Source organism: Natrix helvetica (assembly GCF_964273705.1).
Source record: "Natrix helvetica genome assembly, chromosome: 4".
In the NCBI taxonomy this organism is placed as follows: domain Eukaryota; kingdom Metazoa; phylum Chordata; class Lepidosauria; order Squamata; family Natricidae; genus Natrix; species Natrix helvetica.
Genome location: NC_138550.1, coordinates 3,571,724 through 3,589,308, shown reverse-complemented (window position 1 = coordinate 3,589,308; position 17,585 = coordinate 3,571,724). Strand labels below are relative to the sequence as shown.

Here is a 17,585-nt window from a genome sequence, read left to right as displayed (position 1 = left end):
AAAAAATACTTGTGGGGGTTAAGATTGTCAGGGTGTGAATTCTGCCCTGAATTAACGAGATGTGAATCTTGGCATTCCTTGAAAGCATACCTTTGAAGTAAGCGAAAAATAAACCCCGAGGCACAATCTAATAAAATATATTTTAATTGCAAATAAAGTTTAAAAAAATACAAACTTACTAAGCTAATAATTACTCACATCTTGGCAGAGATCCTTTGTCTGCCTGTATACAGACGAAGGAGCAAAGAAGTTAATGTGATGTAATGACCTGCGCAGTAAATCATTGCTGATAAGAAACTCTTCATTCTACCGTATAACTCAGAATGCAGGTACAGCTGGCAAACCAAAATAAACGCAGTGACAAAGACACCCCTAACACCCCTGGGGAGCTCTTCTGTTAAGATACAGCCTGTCGTATTAAAATGGCTTCTACTGTACTGCCGTAAAATGGCTTCTACTGTACAAGCACAGTGGAGTTGCCATGGTAATGGCTTCACAGTACTCCACAAGGAGGCTCCCTCTGGTAAAGGGGGAAATCCAACATAAGAAATTACGTTTGGTCCAGATATTTTCCCTCTTATAAATAAATACTCGGACAACACCAGGTTATCAACTAGTATTAAATATATGTTCTCTTTGTCATATTTTCCTAACAATATATCTAACAAAAATATTTCTGGCTTTAAACCGATAGGTTGCTTTATCATTTTCTCTAACCATGTATGTATTTTCATCCAGAAATGTTGGAAATGTAATCATATAATGAGCACACACCCTCATATGTAGTGGACATGCCCAAAGGCAAAAAAAAATCTGGACTACCCGTGTTTCTTAAACGCTCTTTCTCCTGCCTGTTCCCTTCAATTCCACCAGGTAATTCCCGATTGGAAAGAGCAAGAATGGTCCTCGGAGAAGCCGCAAAATTATGCCGGGATTTTCCATTTCCAATTCTGGCGTTTTGGCCGGTGGATCGACGTGGTGATTGACGACCGCCTGCCAACCCTCCACAATCAACTCATCTACTGCCATTCCAACTCCAAGAACGAGCTGTGGTGCGCTTTGGTGGAAAAAGCATACGCGAAGTAAGGAGACCCCGGGGATTGCGTATCCTACCCGCTTTTCCTGACCTAGGGCGTCCCACAGATCCTATGTAGAATCTATATGGGATGGGATCCCACAGATCCTATCTGGCAAAAGGCAGTTAGTCTTTCAAGTCTCCAGAACTGTAAAGTCTACAAACTTGAAATTTGGCACATATGTTCCTCTTGGCTTCTAGGTGCTTGCTAAGAAAGGATTTTTCAAAATGACTATCCGATCATCAGTATTTCTTATAAATATTATATTAACACGCTCTGATGCTAAGACATTCTACTCCCCCTCCCCACCTGAAAGGAACTCTGTTCCAACTGCCAGTTGCCTTATATTAACACGCTCTGATGCTAAGGAGTTAGACATTCTACTCCCCCTCCCCACCTGAAAGGAACTCTGTTCCAACTGCCAGTTGCCTTATATTAACACGCTCTGATGCTAAGGAGTTAGACATTCTACTCCCCCTCCCCACCTGAAAGGAACTCTGTTCCAACTGCCAGTTGCCTTATATTAACACACTCTGATGCTAAGGAGTTAGACATTCGACATTAATTTTCAAGCTTTTAAGTATTAAGCTTGATCACATAGTTTCGTAGTGAAGCACGAGTATCCAGCTAGCACTATATGTGAATGGTTTACCCTATCAGTGTTGGTGGGAGCGTTCTTAGTGGCTCTTTGTGGTGGTTCTTTGTGATCTAGCTGATTGCTGTTTAAACAGAGAGCAAACCCCACTCCCTTCTAGCACTGATGATGTTCCCTAGTTGGGTAACGAAACGTCTGAATCCAGCCGAATCCAGAGAGCACCAAAAACTCCACAGTTCAACCCTGAATTACAGCTATTTTCTTTTGTTGAAATGTCTTTTTCTCCTTTTTTTAGTGGCCTTCTTTTGCCTAATCTCCTGCTGGCACTTGTCAATCATGTTCGCAATGAGAATTCACACACACACACACACACACACACACACACACACACACAGACACACACACACACAAAGTCCTCAATGTAACGACCACAATTGAGCCCCAGATCTCTCTAAGCTAAGTGAGACAGTCATTAAGCGAATCTGACTTCCCCACTGATTTTGCTTCTCGCCAAAGGCGATCAGATGATCCCCGGGGACACGGCAACTCTCCTTAAGTACATGCCGGTTGCCAACCCGTGAATTTTGATCTCGTGACCATGGGGAGGCAGCAACAGTCGTAAGTGTGAGGATCGGTCGTAACTTCGAGGAGCCGTTGTGAGTGCGAGGAACAGTTCTGAATGGAAAATCTCTTTTGTCAATTCGCAAAGCACTTCCATGCCTGTTATTGAGTTGCCATGGGCAGAATGGGGGAAGCTCATTCCACGCATACCTTCGGCCGGGGTCGGATCTCACATTACCACAGCAGACTTGTGAGGCGTGGAATTCTACAACCTGCTGGAGCACCTCATTGGATAATGTGATTTATGACACAGACGGAGGGGAGAGGGGAAAGTTCAGCCGTAACTTATGTGAGGTCAGATCTGACTCCCCTCGCGTGATTGCCGAAATGTTGTTCCTAATAAATGACTGGATTTCCTTTGAAACTTGGCTTGAGGCTCCTGAATTAATTAGGGCATCTCTCGGGAACCTGACATCTTTCTTATTCCACTCGTAGACTCTCCGGATGCTACGAAGCCTTAGATGGAGGCAACACGGGCGATGCCTTGGTGGATTTTACTGGGGGGGTCTCGGAACCGATTGACCTGGTCGATGGAGGCTACGCCAACGATGAAGCCAAACGAACCCTCCTTTTCGAGAGGGTGCTGAAGGTCCATAACCGAGGAGGCCTCATCAGCTGTTCCATCAAAGTAAGCAGGTCTGGTCAGTAGACGCAAAAAGAAACTGTACGACCCAACCTACCAAAAACATAACTGTAAAAAACAGACTAGAAAGTTAAAATAGGCACACAAACAATAGTAAGAGAACAGCTGTCTGATCCTGATGAATACAAATCAACTGGGTTGCATTAACAGAAGGATACAATCAAGATCAAGGGAGGTACTAATAACACTCTGTAAAGTTGTAGTAAGGCCACACCCAGAGTACTGCATCCAGTTTTGCTCCACACAGTATTAAAAGATGTGGAGACTCTAGAAAGAGTGCAGAGAAGAGCAACCAAGAGGATGAGTGGGGGCTTTCCTCTGAAACTGTGTCTAGGGCCAGGTTTATAGTCCTTCCTTTCTTCCTTCCTTCCTTCCTTCGCTCCTTCCTTCCTTCCTTCCTTCCTTCCTTCCTTCCTTCCTTCCTTCCTTCCTTCCTTCTTTCTTTCCTTCCTTCTTTCTTTCCTTCTTTCTTTCCTTCTTTCTTTCCTTCCTTCCTTCCTTCCTTCTTTCATCTTTCTTTCTTTCTTTCTTTCTTTCTTTCTTTCTTTCTTTCTTTCTTTCTTTCTTTCTTTCTTTCTTTCTTTCTCAGCAATCCTTCCCCCCCCCCCCCAATTTTTGGCCTAGCAGGCTCAGGGAGCAAAAATGGACACTGCTCCTCCCCCCCACTCCCACGTTTCCGGAGAACCTGTAGTAAAAACAAAATGCTAAAAAAGAATAATTTCCGTAGCTCAGCTGCGCGACGTGCAATCGTTGGACGGTTGGTTTTTTTTTTAATTTAAAAAACCCTTTTTTTAGTGTTTTTTTTTTGCTACCAGTTCGGTAGTGAATGCCTGCGTTCTCTTTTCCAGGCCGTGTCGGCTGCCGATATGGAAACCCGGCTGGGCTGCGGCCTGGTGAAAGGCCACGCCTACGCAGTCACCGACGTCAGGAAAGTCCGCCTCGGCCACGGCTTGCTGGCCTTCTTCAAGTCCGAAAAGCTGGACATGATTCGCTTGAGGAACCCTTGGGGGGAGCGAGAGTGGAACGGCCCCTGGAGCGACACGTAAGTCTGCCTTGGGGCATCGCCCATCCACAGGTGCTCCAGATGTCTGGTAGCCATCCACGTTTTCTTCTCTCTCATGCAGGCACAAGCGCCAAGTTGTGGCTTGTTCTTGCTTATTAAGAATATTTATTTTAATTTTGTTTATTTATCGCAACTGTCATCCTCATTTAACGACCCCGTAATCCCCTGCGGGGTGGAGTCTGGGCAGCTGAGTGGAGATGAGTGTTTTGCTGGCCGGATGCCCTTCGTTCTCGCCAGTGCGGAGTTTTGTTCAGTGGATACATTCTCAGTGTGGCCCAGGGAGAGCAATATCTGCCCCTACCTAGGATCGAACTCACAGCCTCCTGATAGTGAGGTGACAGCTCCACCTCTAGGCCACCGCACCACTCAATTTTGTTTGCTTATAGCAGGGGTGTCCAAACTTGGGAACTTTAAGACTTGTGGACTTCAACTCCCAGAATTCCCCAGCCAGCCATGCTGGCTGGGGAATTCTGGGAGTTGAAGTCCACAAGTCTTAAAGTTCCCAAGTTTGGAAACCCTTGGCTTCTAGCCTGCCTTTATTATTTTTTTATAAACAACTCAAGGTGCCGAATATATGTGTAATATTCCTTCCTCTGCCTATTTTCCTCACAGCAATAACCCTGCGAGGTAGGTTGGGCTGCGAGAGACAGACTGGCCCATCTTCAGCCAGCTGGCTTTCATGACTTGGGTGGGACTAGAACTCACTGTCTCCTGGTGATTGGCCCAAAGTCACTCAGCCAGCTTTCAGGCCTAAGGTGGGACTAGAACTCACCGTCTCCTGGCGATGAGTCCAAAGTCATCCAGCCAGTTTTCATGTCTAAGGTGGGACTAGAGCTCCCCGTCTCCTGGTGATTGGCCCAGTATCACCATTTTGCCATGTTGTTAAATGAATCACGCCAATAAACAAATCAGGCTTCCCCAGTTGACTTTGCTTGTTAGAAACCAGTCAGGAAGATTGCAAATCACAACCACGTAGCCAAATGCAAGTCGGTTGTTAAGCGAATCACGTTAGTCATTAAGTGAATCGTGACCACGAATGGTGATCATATGTCCTTGGGATGCTGCAGCTGCCCTAGATACGTGCTAGTTGCTAAGTGCCTGAATTTTGATCACTTGATCTTGGGGAAATGTTGCAATGGTCGTAAGTGTGAGGAACGGTGATAAGTGACTTTTTTTCATTGCCATTGTAACTTTGAACGGTCTCTAAACTTAGAATGGCTCTAAATCGAGGGTTAAATGTATAGGCTTGTTCCCAGAATGCGGAATTGCTGACATGGCTCCGAAGATGCTCTTTGGTTCTTGCCATCCCGAAAACTTATTTTTCATTTTCCAGCTCGGAGGAATGGCAGAAAGTCAGCACCAGTGAACGAGAGAAACTCGGAATGACTGTGGAGGACGATGGAGAGTTTTGGTGAGCATCTTGGGCAAAGAAAATGAATGGGGATGGTTTAATGGATCAATCTTTGGCAATACGCTGGCAGAGCTTTCCACCATATATACGGTATATATAAAAATGGCTGTGTGTGTGTGTACCAACATAACTCTGGAACGCCTCAAGCAATTTCAGCCACACTTGGTACACAGATGACTTACTCTCTGGAGAAAAATACTGTGGGGGGTAAGACACCCCTAACACCCCTTGGGGGAGGTGGGGATGTTCTGTTAAGATACAGCCTGTTGTGCCTTAAAATGGCTTCTACTGTACTGCCATAAAATGGCTTCTACTGTACAGCGCAGTGGAGTTGCCATGGTCACACCTTCACGGTACTCCACAAGGGGGCTCCCTCCGGTAAGGGGGAAAATCCAACGTTAGAAATTACATTTGGTCCCCCCCATAAATAAATACTCGGGCAATGCTGGGTTATCAACTAGCGAGAAATAAAATGTTTTTCCAATCAAACTCAACTTCTGCTTTACTTCATTGGACACATCCAAGGCGCCCTAGGGCTGATTTGACAGCCGTCTTCCAATCCTTGAGGGGTGTTAGAGAGAGAAAGCCTAACCCTAAGCTTCTCCAAAGCGCTTGGAAGTCTGGGCCAGAAGAATCAAAGAGAAAAGAAACTTAGAACTAAGGAGAAATTTCCTGACAGTGAAAGCAATTAATCAGCAAATCTGTTCCACTGGTTAATTGTCACCACCGTCAGGACGTTTCTCCTTAATTCCAGGTTGCTTCTCTCTTTGAGTTTTCATCCATCGCTTCTTGTCTGGTACTCAGGTGCATTTGGAAAATAAGTTGACCCTTGAGTACAATTTTCGGTGGGATATGGATCTGGTTTACAGGATTAATTCAGCATATGCTAGAACACACAAATGTTCCAAGGGAGGTACATGTTAAGTTTCTTAGGAGGACCACGAGGGATGAGGTGCTAGGGGCCCAAAGGGAGGGACCATTAAAATATAAAGATAGAGAAATTACCATTCTTAAGCAAATTCCGAAAAAAAGAAGGGAAAAAAGAAGGAAGTTTTCCTCCTTATCAAAGAAATTATACAATAAAGGAGTTTGGTTTAGATGGTTATCGCCAGAGGGAAATGTTGATTTTTTGGGAGGGAAATAGAATTAGAATTGATACAGTGGAGGAGGCAGAAGCCTTCATTAAAAAACATAGTTCTCTCCTAGAGGACGAAAATAGGGGAGGTGGTGAAAAAGGTGATAATGTGCAAGATATGAAGGAGGGGGGGCGGCTGTGGCTCCATCTGAGGACAGGGAGGAGGGAGCAATATCGAAAAGGCTCAGGTCACGGAAAATAAGTTGACCCCCTCTTCTTTGCGGCACCCTTCCAATATTGGAAGCCTGCTATCATGTCTCCCCTAGTCAGAGGAGGTATTCAGCAGGTTCTGGAGAACCGGTAGCGGAAATTTTGAGTAGTTTGGAGAACCGGTAAATACCACTTCTGACTGGCCCTGCCCCCATCTATTCTCTGCCTCCCGAGTCCCAGCTGATTGGGAGAGAGTGGGGATTTTGCAGTATCCTTCCCCTGCCATGCCCACCAAGCCACGCCCACAGAAATGGGTGTTTTTCTTTCTGGGCCCACCGAAGAAGACAACTGAGAGCTTTTGAATGCAGGATACACTTTGCGTAGCCAAGGAAAGATGGCCTAATTAGAGCAATGAAAGGTGAGATGTTCCAGAATCGACTGTCCGCTTCTTCTCTTCCTAAGGATGGCTTTTGATGACTTCTGTACGTACTTCACCGACATCATCAAATGCCGCCTGATCAACACGTCCTACCTGAGCATCCATAAGACATGGGAAGAAGCCGTCTTGAAGGGCGCCTGGACGCGGCATGAAGACCCCTTGAAGAACCGTTGCGGGGGCTGCATCAATAACCGGGATACCTTCCTGCAAAACCCCCAGGTAAGAAGGTCAAGAGGGAGATCGAGAAAGGCATGAGAGCAATCCAACATTGGCAAGTTTAAGATATATGGTCCTCAACTCAACCTTCTCAACCCATCTTCAAGTCGCCAAGGTTGAGAAAATTGAGAATTCTGGAAGTTGAAGTCCTCCCATCTTGAGGTTGTTAAGGTTGAGAAGGTTGAGAATTCTGGGAGTTGAAGTCCACTCATCTTGAAGATGTGAAAATTGAGAAGGTTGAGAACTCTGGGAGTTAAAGTCCTCCCATCTTGAAGTTGTTAAGGTTGAGAAGGTTTGGAATTCTGGGAGTTGAAGTCCACTCATCTTGAAGTTGTTAAGGTTGAGAATTCTGGGAGTTAAAGTCTTCCCATCTTGAAGTTGTTAAGGTTGAGAAGGTCAGGAATTCTGGGAGTTGAAGTCCACTCATCTTGAAGTTGTTAAGGTTGAGAAGGTCGGGAATTCTGGAAGTTGAAGTCCACTCATCTTGAAGTTGTGAAAGTTGAGAAGGTTGAGAATTTTGGGAGAAAGTCGTCCCATCTTGAAGTTGTTAAGGTTGAGAAGGTCGGGAATTCTGGAAGTTGAAGTCCATTCATCTTGAAGTTGTTAAGGTTGAGAAGGTCAGGAATTCTGGGAGTTAAAGCTCTCCCATCTTGAAGTTGTTAAGGTTGAGAAGGTCAGGAATTCTGGGAGCTAAAGCTCTCCCATCTTGAAGTTGTTAAGGTTGAGAAGGTCGGGAATTCTGGGAGTTAAAGCCCTCCCATCTTGAAGTTGTTAAGGTTGAGAAGGTCAGGAATTCTGGGAGTTGAAGTCCACTCATCTTGAAGTTGTGAAAGTTGAGAAGGTTGAGAATTCTGGGAGTTAAAGTCCTCCCATCTTGAAGTTGTTAAGGTTGGGAATTGAAGTCCATCCATCTTAGTTTCCAAGGTTGAAAACACTGGTTTGTAGATCCACTCAAGAGGTTCACCCAACAAGTCTTCTCCAACCAAGATACCACAAGCTCCTCCTTTTGTTCTTCCCCTAGAATGTGACAACATTACGTACTTCCCAAACACACACACACCCACCCAACGGGAAGACTAAATAGATAGTCCTCGCCTTAAAACAGTTCACTTAGTGACCATTCAAAGTTACAAGGGCACTGGAAAGAAGTTGACTTGGTGACTTGAAGGTAGGTGGACTTCAACTCAACCTTCTCAACCCATCTTCAAGTCGCCAAAGTTGAAAAGGTTGAGAATTCTGGAAGTTGAAGACCACCCATCTTGAAGTTGTTAAGGTTGAGAATTCTGGGAATTAAAGTCCTCCTATCTTGAAGTTGTGAAAGTTGAGAAAATTAAGAATTCTGGGAGTTGAAGTCCACCCATCTTGAAGTTGTTAAGGTTGAGATGGTTGAAAATTCTGGGAGTTGAAGTCCACATATCTCAAAAGTTGCTAAGGTTGGAAAACACTGCATTACAGTGTACTTCTATGTCTCCGTTGTAGGTATAACTTTGATTTTGATAGTTTCTTATCTTTCTTTTGTGGCTTTGTTACCTTGAGTTGCCTTTTTGTGGTGTCAAAATTGTTTGATTGCAGGTTTTATTACTGAGTATTACAACTGAGGCACTTGCCTACCTTCTAATGATAGATTTTGAGTTTTTCTCTCCTTGGTTCGTTGACCTGGATGACTTCAAAGATCTGATTGTTGTGTGCCTCTCTTTTTCACCCAGTACATTTTTGATGTGAAGAAACCAGAGGACGAAGTCTTGGTTTGCATCCAGCAAAAGCCCAAACGGGCCAGCCAGAAGGAAGGGAAGGGAGAAAACCTCGCCATAGGATTTGACATCTTCAAGGTAACCTTTGATGACCAACTTCTTATTAGATGTTTGGAGGTGGCCAGAATGGACCGTTCTGGTTTTAACTGGAGAGTAATGTTTCTCAACCATGGCCACTTGAAGATGGATGGACTTCAACTCCCAGAAAAATCACCAAGATTGAGAAAGCTTGAGAATTCTGGGAGTTGAAATCGTACCATCTTCAAGTCATCAAGATTGAGAAAGGTTGAGAATTCTAGAAGGTGAAGTCCTCCCATCTTCAAGTCATCAAAGTTGAGAATGGTTGAGAATTCTGGGAGTTGAAGTTCTCCCCACTTCAGGTCACCAAGGTTGAGAAACCCAGACATAATCCTTCTCCTAATTCCTTCTCTTGATTTTTTTTTATTACACCCAGGTGGAAATCAACCGGATGTACCGAATGCACACCCTACAGACCAAGGTCGCCAGCTCCATCTACATCAACTCTCGTAGTATCTTCTTGAGGATGGACCTGAAAGAGGGCCGCTATGTCATCATACCAACCACTTTCGAGGCTGGCCATGTGGCCGAATTCCTGCTCAGACAGTTCACAGACGTGCCTTCTGACTTCCAGTAAGGAGCAGGGGGCTTCCTTCAATCTTCCCTTCGGAAGAGGTTGGATGGGAGCAGATCAGAGGAATCGGGGAAAGGGTTTACTTTGACCAGTGTAGAAATCACCTTTGGAATTCACTGCCTCATGATGTTTTCCTACCAACTGGGAGGCCCTCCTATTCTCTTCTTTCTTTCCTTCCTTCCTTCCTTCCTTCCTTCCTTCCTTCCTTCCTTCCTTCCTTCCTTCCTTCCTTCCCTCCCTCCCTTCCTCCTTCCCTTCTTCCCCTTCTATTTCTTTCTTTCCCCCTTTCCTTTCCTTCTTCCCTTCTTCCCCTTCTGTTTCTTTCCTTCCCCCTTTTCCTTCCTTCCTTCTTCCCTTCTTCCCCTTCTATTTCTTTCCTTCCCCTTTCTTTCCTTCTTCCCTTCTTCCCCTTCCATTTCTTTCCTTCCCCCTTTTCTTTCCTTCTTCCCTTCTTCCCCTTCTATTTCTTTCCTTCCCCCTTTTCCTTCCTTCCGTCCCTGCCCCTTCCCCCCTTCCCCTTCTATTTCCTTCCTTCCTTCCTTCCTATCTCATGCAAGAAATTTTGTACCTATGTACGAATATCTACGGTACTTCTATTTTTTTTCCTGCTAAATTGTTCACCAACGAAGCCTTGCCAGAAGCAGCTCAGACTATAGAAATTAGGTGGAGTGAGGGGACATCAGGATACGCCTTCATGCCATCCAACCAGTTTGCAGCAGCTGAAATTTGTACATCTTATTTGGAGGCATGTCAGAGCCATCAATGTACAATTAATACATGATCAATATTGGTCCAGCACCTTCACAACGTTCACCGAACAGAATTAACTGCTTCTCCAAATTCACCTAAGTTGTCTACGTGCAAACGTAGGTTGGGTTAGAGTTTGGATAAGTTGCCAAAACCTAACCAGGGTTAAAAACTGCTGTGCAAATCCAGTCACTTGGTCTTTCAATGATCTGGTTATGCATCTTGGGTGAAGCCCACCATGTAGCCCCTTCGCATTTTACAGTTTCTTGTCTTGTTTAGCGACAATTCAGAGCTGCTTTTCTTTTGATTGTGCGTGAAGGTTCGCTAGGTTGGGTCCTTACTTCTAAAGGACGTTCTTCTCCTGGTCTTCAAAATATCTGATGTCTCTTGGGTTTCTCATCTTCTTTCTCCAGAGAACTGGCTTTGGACGAGCCCCCCCACACCTGCTGGAGTGGAATATGTGGCTATCCCCAAGTGGTGTCCCAAGTCCATGTCATCTCGGCTTCTGGGCTGAAGAACCAAGGCGCTGAAGAAGGTGCCAATATTGGTTTCAATCCAACCACGATCAAAGAGAAGGGAAATCAGGAAACAGGTGTCTTCTTCTAAGTCAGTATTTCTCAACCTTGGCAACCTGAAGATTCAACTCCCAGAATTCTCAACTCCCAGAATTCTCAACCTTCTTGACCTCCCAACTTCAACTCAAGAAGGTTGAGAATTCTGGGAGTAGTTGAAGTCCACCCATCTTCAAGTTGTTAAGGTTGAGAATTCTGGGAGTTGAAATCCTCCCATCTTCAAGTTGTTACGGTTGAGAATTCTGGGAGTTGAAGTCCACCCAACTTCAAGTCACCAAGGTTGAGAAACACTGTTCTAAGTAGTTGAAACATCTGGTGGAGGAGGAGGAGGAGGAGGAGGGCAACTGTGGGGTCCTTGATGCTCTCTGAAGTTGGCTGTTTTCTCGCAGACGTTTCATTACCCAACTAGGTAACTGTCAACTCATAAAACATTCCTGGCCTGCTCTCGAGTTGCCATAGGGGAGAACTGACAGAGCAACTTGGCAGCCATAATCAGAAGCACATTTCATGTAATTGAAGAAGAAGGTTTTATGTTTTGTTTGTCTAAAAACAACTTTTACAAAAAAAAAAAGAAGAAGCACATTCCACGCATACCTCTCTCAAGGCTGTATCTCAGGTTAACAGAGCCAGCCGAGAGGCGTGTTTCCTACAGCCCACAAAAGTGCTCCGTTGTAGAATGTGATTCATGACACACCCTGGGAGGAGGAGGGAAACAGGGTCATAGTTGGGCTGTAAGTTACATGGGGTCAGAGCTGACTTCACTTGGGTATGTGCTGACATGTTGCTCCTAATAAATAACTGGAATTCTTTTTAAACTTGGCTCGAGGCTCATGGGTTTCATCAGAACCCTGACAGTAACATCCTCAATGCTAGAAGGGAGCGAGGTTTGCTCTTTGCAAGCAAGCTTCTTGTATATAAACAGAGAGCAAACCCCACTCTCTTCTAGCACTGAGGATGTTACCTAGTTGGGTAATGAAACGTCAGCAAGAAAACAACTAACCTCAGAGAGCACGAAGGTCCCCACAATTCAACCTGGAGCTACAAATATTCTTTTCTGTTGGTGGAATTTTTCCCTCACCTCTTACGTTCCTCATAGTAGTAGAGGAAGTTTGGCCGAAGGGCATACAAAGATATTTTTGAGGATTTTAATCATACAATAATTCTGCGTCAAATAATCAAATTTTAAGGAAGGAATTTAAGAATCAAGAAGACAGGAGAGGCTTGCTTAAGGGGAACAGGAAAAACGGGGTGACAATTCCTTTTGTTTCCCTCGTGCCTCAGGAGTGGATCCCTATGTGATCATAAAGTGCGAAGGGGAGAAAATCCGATCACCGGTCGTGAAGAATACTCTGGCGCCAGAATTTGATGTAAAAGGACTTTTCTACCGCAAGAAACCAGGACAGCCGGTCATAATTCAGGTAAAACTGAAAGAATCGCTTTGGACAGCAAGATGGAGAACATAAAATAAAATATAGATAAAGGTAAAGGTTCCCCTCGCACATATGTGCTGGTCGTTCCCGACTCTAGGGGGCAGTGCTCATCTCCGTTTCAAAGCCGAAGAGCCAGCGCTGTCCGAAGACGTCTCCGTGGTCATGTGGCCGGCATGACTCAACGCCAAAGGCACACGGAACGCTGTTCCCTTCCCACCAAAGGTGGCTCCTATTTTTCTACTCACATTTTTTCACCTGCTTTCGAACTGCTAGGTTGGCAGAAGCTGGGAGAAGTCACGGGAGCTCCCTCCGTTACGCGGCGCTAGGGATTCGAACTGCTGAACTGCCGACCTTTCTGATCGACAAGCTCAGTGTCTTGGCCAACTGAGCCACTGCATCCCCTAGAAAATAAAGTATAAAATAACGTCAATAAAATATAAAATAACGTCAATACAATATAAAATAACATCAATACAATATAAAATAACATCAATAATATATAAAATAAAATAAATAACATATAAAATAAATAAAGTAACTTTGGTGAGCTTCATCTTCTAATACCCAGAATCCCCAGCAGGGCACAGTTGCACCCATGGGAAGACGAGGCTCAAATATGTTCCATTTTCTAAAATTTCCAACGTTTGTTTTCTTTCCTCTATTGAAATGCCAATTACTCAAAATCACCACAGTGCTTTTCTGTAGCTCTCAAAGACCCGGGCTTTAAAATTTGAGGGTTGTTCAAAGCTGTGGGTTCTAAACAGCATCCAAAATTAAATCAGAGTCCAAGGCAAAGGATTCCTCAAAGTTCCCATTTATTAAGAGAGCAATGTTGGCATATCTGGGGAAACCCGCATCTGAAAACTTCCCGGTTTCCCTACCTAGTTGAAAGTTCAAGATCCTGCCCCCACACCCACAAGTCCATCCCATGGTCCAATCTTCCACTGCCACGAAGACAGATTCCTCCCATCCAGTTCCGGTCAGGTGCAGAGGTGCAGAGACAAAGGATGACCTTGGCTTTCTAGAAAGAATGTTGTTATGGCTACCTATCATCTAACTCCATTTTCCCACCATAGAAAATGCATAGTAGAATAATAGAAAGTGTGGCAGGCCAAAGATCCAAAAGAAAAGATGGCTTGCAGGATTGACAAACGTATCTCCAGAGCAACTCCCAAGTTGGAAGGCCAACGAATCACGACACATAAAGGACAAAAAAAAGCCAACACAGTTCTAGGCTACATAAACAGAGGGAGAGAATCAAGATCACGTGAAGGGTTAATACCACTTTACAAGGCCTTGGTAAGGCCACACTTGGAATACGGCATTCAGTTTTGGTCACCACGATGTAGAAAATATGTGGAGACTCTGGAAAGAGTGCAGAGAAGAGCAACAAAGAGGATTAGGGGACTGGAGACTAAAACATATAAAGAACGGTTGCAGGAACTGGGTATGTTTAGCTTAAGAGAAAGAAGGACTAGGGGAGACATGATAGCAGTCTTCCAATATCTCAGGGGTTGCCCCAAAGAAGGGGGAGTCAAACTATTCTCCAAGGCACCTGAAGGCAGGACGAGAAGCAATGGGTGGAAACTAATCAAGGAGAGGTCCTTCTTTCTCTCCTTCCTTCCTTCTTTTTTTCCTTGCTTCCTTCTCTCCTTCCCTCCTTCCTCCCTCCCTTCCTTCCTTCCCTCCTTCCCCCCTCCCTCCCTTCCTTCCTTCTGTTCTTCCCTCCTCATTCCCTCCCTCACTTCCTTCTCTCCTTCCTTCCTTCCTTCCAATATCTCAGAGGTTGCCACAAAGAAGAGGGGGTCAAGCTATTCTCCAAGGCACCCGAGGGCAGGACAAGAAGCAATGGGTGGAAACTAAGCAAGGAGAGAAGCAACTCTAAGGAGAAATTTCCTGACAGTTGGAACAATTAATCAGTGGAACAGAAGTTGCCTCCAGAAGTTTGAATGCCCCAACACTGGAAGTCTTTAAGAAGATGTTGGATAGCCATTTGTCTGAAATTCTATAGGGTTTCCTCTTTGAGCAGGGGGCTGGACTAGAAGACCTCCGAGGTCCCTTCCAACTCTTGCTATTCTGTTATTTCTCGCCTGAGATTCCTTCCTCTTTGTCCCCCTGCAGATCTGGGACCACAACCTGATCACAGATGAGTTCCTGGGTCAGGTGGCCTTGGTTGGAGACCCCGACGAGCTTCATCCTTTCCACATCCTCCACCTCCAGGACAAAGGGAGCAAACGGGTTTCGGATCTGCCCGGCGTTCTGAAGGTGCAGTTGCTGAGTAGCAGCGTCCTCACGAGCATCTGAGAGACGCAGGCCAGGTGCTGGGAGCGGCCTCCTCTGCTCCGCACCCTCTTCCCTGATTCCTCTGCGTGTGCTTGTCCCTTGTCTCCATCTCCTCTGCATGCCTTCCCTGTGGAAATGGGAGCAGCCCTTCTAAGTTCAGTCGGGGTTGTTTTTCACCATTTGACCTCAAAAGGTGCCTTTTTTCCAAGAAGCCAAAATGCGACGTTTTCCTCCTCCTCTTCCTCCTTCTTCTTCCTCCCTCTCTTCCTCCTTCCGTTATCTTTCTTTCTCCTCCTCCTCCTTCTCCTCCTCCTCCTGCTTCTTCCTCCCTCTCTTCCTCCTCCTGTTATCTTTCTTTCTCCTCTTCTTTTCTTCTCCTCTCTTTCTCCTTTTGTTCTCTTTCTTTCTCCTTTTCCTACTTCTCTCCTCCTCCTCCTCCCCTTCCCCCTTCCTTTTTTCTTCTTCTTCCTCTTCCTCACTCCTCCTCCCCCTTCTCCTTCCCCCTTCTTCTTCTTCCCCTTCCACCTCCTCCTCTTCTCCTCCTTCTCTTCCTCCTCCTCCTCCCTCCCTCTCTTTCTCCTTCCGTTATCTTTCTTTCTCCTCCTCCTCTCCTCCTCCTCCTCATCTCTTTCTCTTCGCTTTTCATTCTCTTTCTTTCTCCTTTTCCTCCTTCCTCTTTCTCTTTTTCTCCTCCCCCTTCTCCCCTTCCCTCTTCCTTTTTTCTTCTTCTTCCACTTCCTCCCTCCTCCGCCTTCTTCCTTCCCCCTTCTTCCCCTTCCTCCTCCCCTTTCCCCCTTCTTTTTTTCTTCTTTTTCCCCTTCTTCCTCCTCCTCCAAACTGGGACATCATCAGTAACCAGAGTTGGAAGGCCACCTCACCCAGAGAAATTTCCCAGACAACGCTCTTGTGCAAAAACTGGACGTTTACACAGAGGATACACAACTCTGCACCCACTGGGGTACGTGACCAGCCCGTTGGCCACATTGTTGAGTTTGCCAAACGGCACATTCTTCGCCGATGCACCGTGGGGTGTTGTTGACATCCTTGGAGGATTCAAAACAGGGAATGACGGACGGACAACCTCACCGGACATAATGTGCAAGACCTCTGTTGCATTTGTGGCACCTCTGCAGGAATTGCATCCTATCTAAGCTTAGCCATAAAAGTCTCTTATAGCTTGGTTTGCATTTCACTCACCATTCCAGTCCTTAGAACGTCTTCCGCTGTCGTCCTTTTGATTTCAACTGGATTTCAAACAGGAATTGTTGCTGTTGTTTTTTATTTCAACAGGAGTTGCTTTAGTCTTCCTGGGTTTTTAAAAGAAAAATTTAAAATAAATAACGAAGTTGAGTGTTTTGGAAGCTGAATCCCATCTCCAGTATCCTATAGAACAGCATTTCTCAAACTCAGGCACTTTAAGCCTTGTGGATTTCAATTCCCAGAATTCCCCAGCCAGCTTAGCTGGCTGGGGAATTCTGGGAGTTGAAGTCCCCACGGTTTAAACTACCGAGATTAAGAAATACTGCCCTAGATTTACAATTCACTCACAACCAGTGTATCTTTTCACCTTGCCATAAGTCCTTGAAACAGAGCAGGGAAAATATATATATATATATATATATATATATAACAGTATTTTGCAATAAGGATCTTTTTTCCAGATTGGAATTCTTCCCCAAACATTGTAGTTATATGAAATGAAATTGGTTTGATTTGGGGCCATATTTTTAAAGAGTATTTTCCATATAAATGTCCAGGTGCCACAGGACATTTCGGAGACGTTGAAGTGCCATTGGCTTTGTTTTTATTTTTTAATCTTGGTTCCTCTGTTTGTTTGTTTTTTACTCTTCCTGGAGAAATTTCCCACGTAAAAAACGTTTTTAAAAAAGTGAGATGGAGTTGAATTCCCATCATGGCACAGGCTTTGTCCGTAGCATCGTACGAGAGAGCATTTATTTTCCCCGAGCTTTTCTTTTTAACAGCGCACCCCAAATTCATTGGAAGCTTTTCAATTTCCATTCCAAAAAGAAACCGCTTCCTTTAAGTCATGAAATGAACTCGGAACACTCCTTTTGGGGCTTCTGCTAATCCAAAGAGAAGTCTGATTTGTGTTTGAAGCAAGCTCCAGTTTCGGGGATCAATCAGTAGAAAAATCAGCCTTCACCAGAAATGGCCAATTTTGAAAGTACTGTATTTTGCCAGGGACCAAAATGCCTTTATTTGTTTTGTTTTATCCTTTAAAAAAAAAAGCAGTGAATGCTTAATATTGTAGTAAAATGAATGTGAAATATGCTGCCACAAGGATCGATAACCAAGATCCGGACTAAGGGCAGTTGTGCTGTTTGCAAAACGGTAAAAAATTCACATGTTTTCCATCATCCTGAGCCTCACTCCTTTTGCATTCCACGTCTTCCCAAATAAACCTACAAATGAAAGCATTCCAGGTAGTCCTCGACTTACAACCACCATCGAGATCAAATGTTATCGTTGCTAAGCGAAGTGAGTTGCAGAGCGAGTTTTGCCCCATTTTATGACCTTCGCTGCCACGGTTGCTAAGCGAATTACTGCCGTTCTTAAGTTAGCCACGCTGTTGTTAAGTGAATCTGGCTTCCCCGTTGACTTGGCTTGTCAGAAGGTCGCAAAAAGGGACCAGAAAACCATCATAAGTACATGCCAGTTGCCAAGCCTCTGAATTTTGATCACGTAACTAATTATCGGGATGCGGCAATGGTCGTAAGTGTGAAAAATGTTCCCAACTCCCTTTTTTTTGGTGCCGTTGTAACTTTGAACGGTCACTAAAA

At 44.9% G+C, this 17,585-nt stretch overlaps 1 protein-coding gene across 2 annotated transcripts in view; it reads left to right on the top strand.

Annotated features, from left to right (window-relative positions):
- CAPN5 (calpain 5) overlaps positions 1–16,229 on the top strand; it is a 75,298-nt gene extending 59,069 nt beyond the window's left edge. For both annotated transcript variants that reach the window (XM_081952871.1, XM_081952872.1), the window contains exons 4-13: positions 874–1,082; positions 2,728–2,920; positions 3,784–3,977; positions 5,332–5,409; positions 7,157–7,352; positions 9,056–9,178; positions 9,555–9,751; positions 10,913–11,034; positions 12,353–12,489; positions 14,623–16,229. In XM_081952871.1, coding sequence (XP_081808997.1) covers positions 874–1,082; positions 2,728–2,920; positions 3,784–3,977; positions 5,332–5,409; positions 7,157–7,352; positions 9,056–9,178; positions 9,555–9,751; positions 10,913–11,034; positions 12,353–12,489; positions 14,623–14,805 — 1,632 coding nt within the window. In that variant the 3' untranslated portion in view covers positions 14,806–16,229. The remainder of the gene's footprint in view (positions 1–873; positions 1,083–2,727; positions 2,921–3,783; positions 3,978–5,331; positions 5,410–7,156; positions 7,353–9,055; positions 9,179–9,554; positions 9,752–10,912; positions 11,035–12,352; positions 12,490–14,622) is intronic.
- Positions 16,230–17,585: the final 1,356 nt, after the last annotated feature.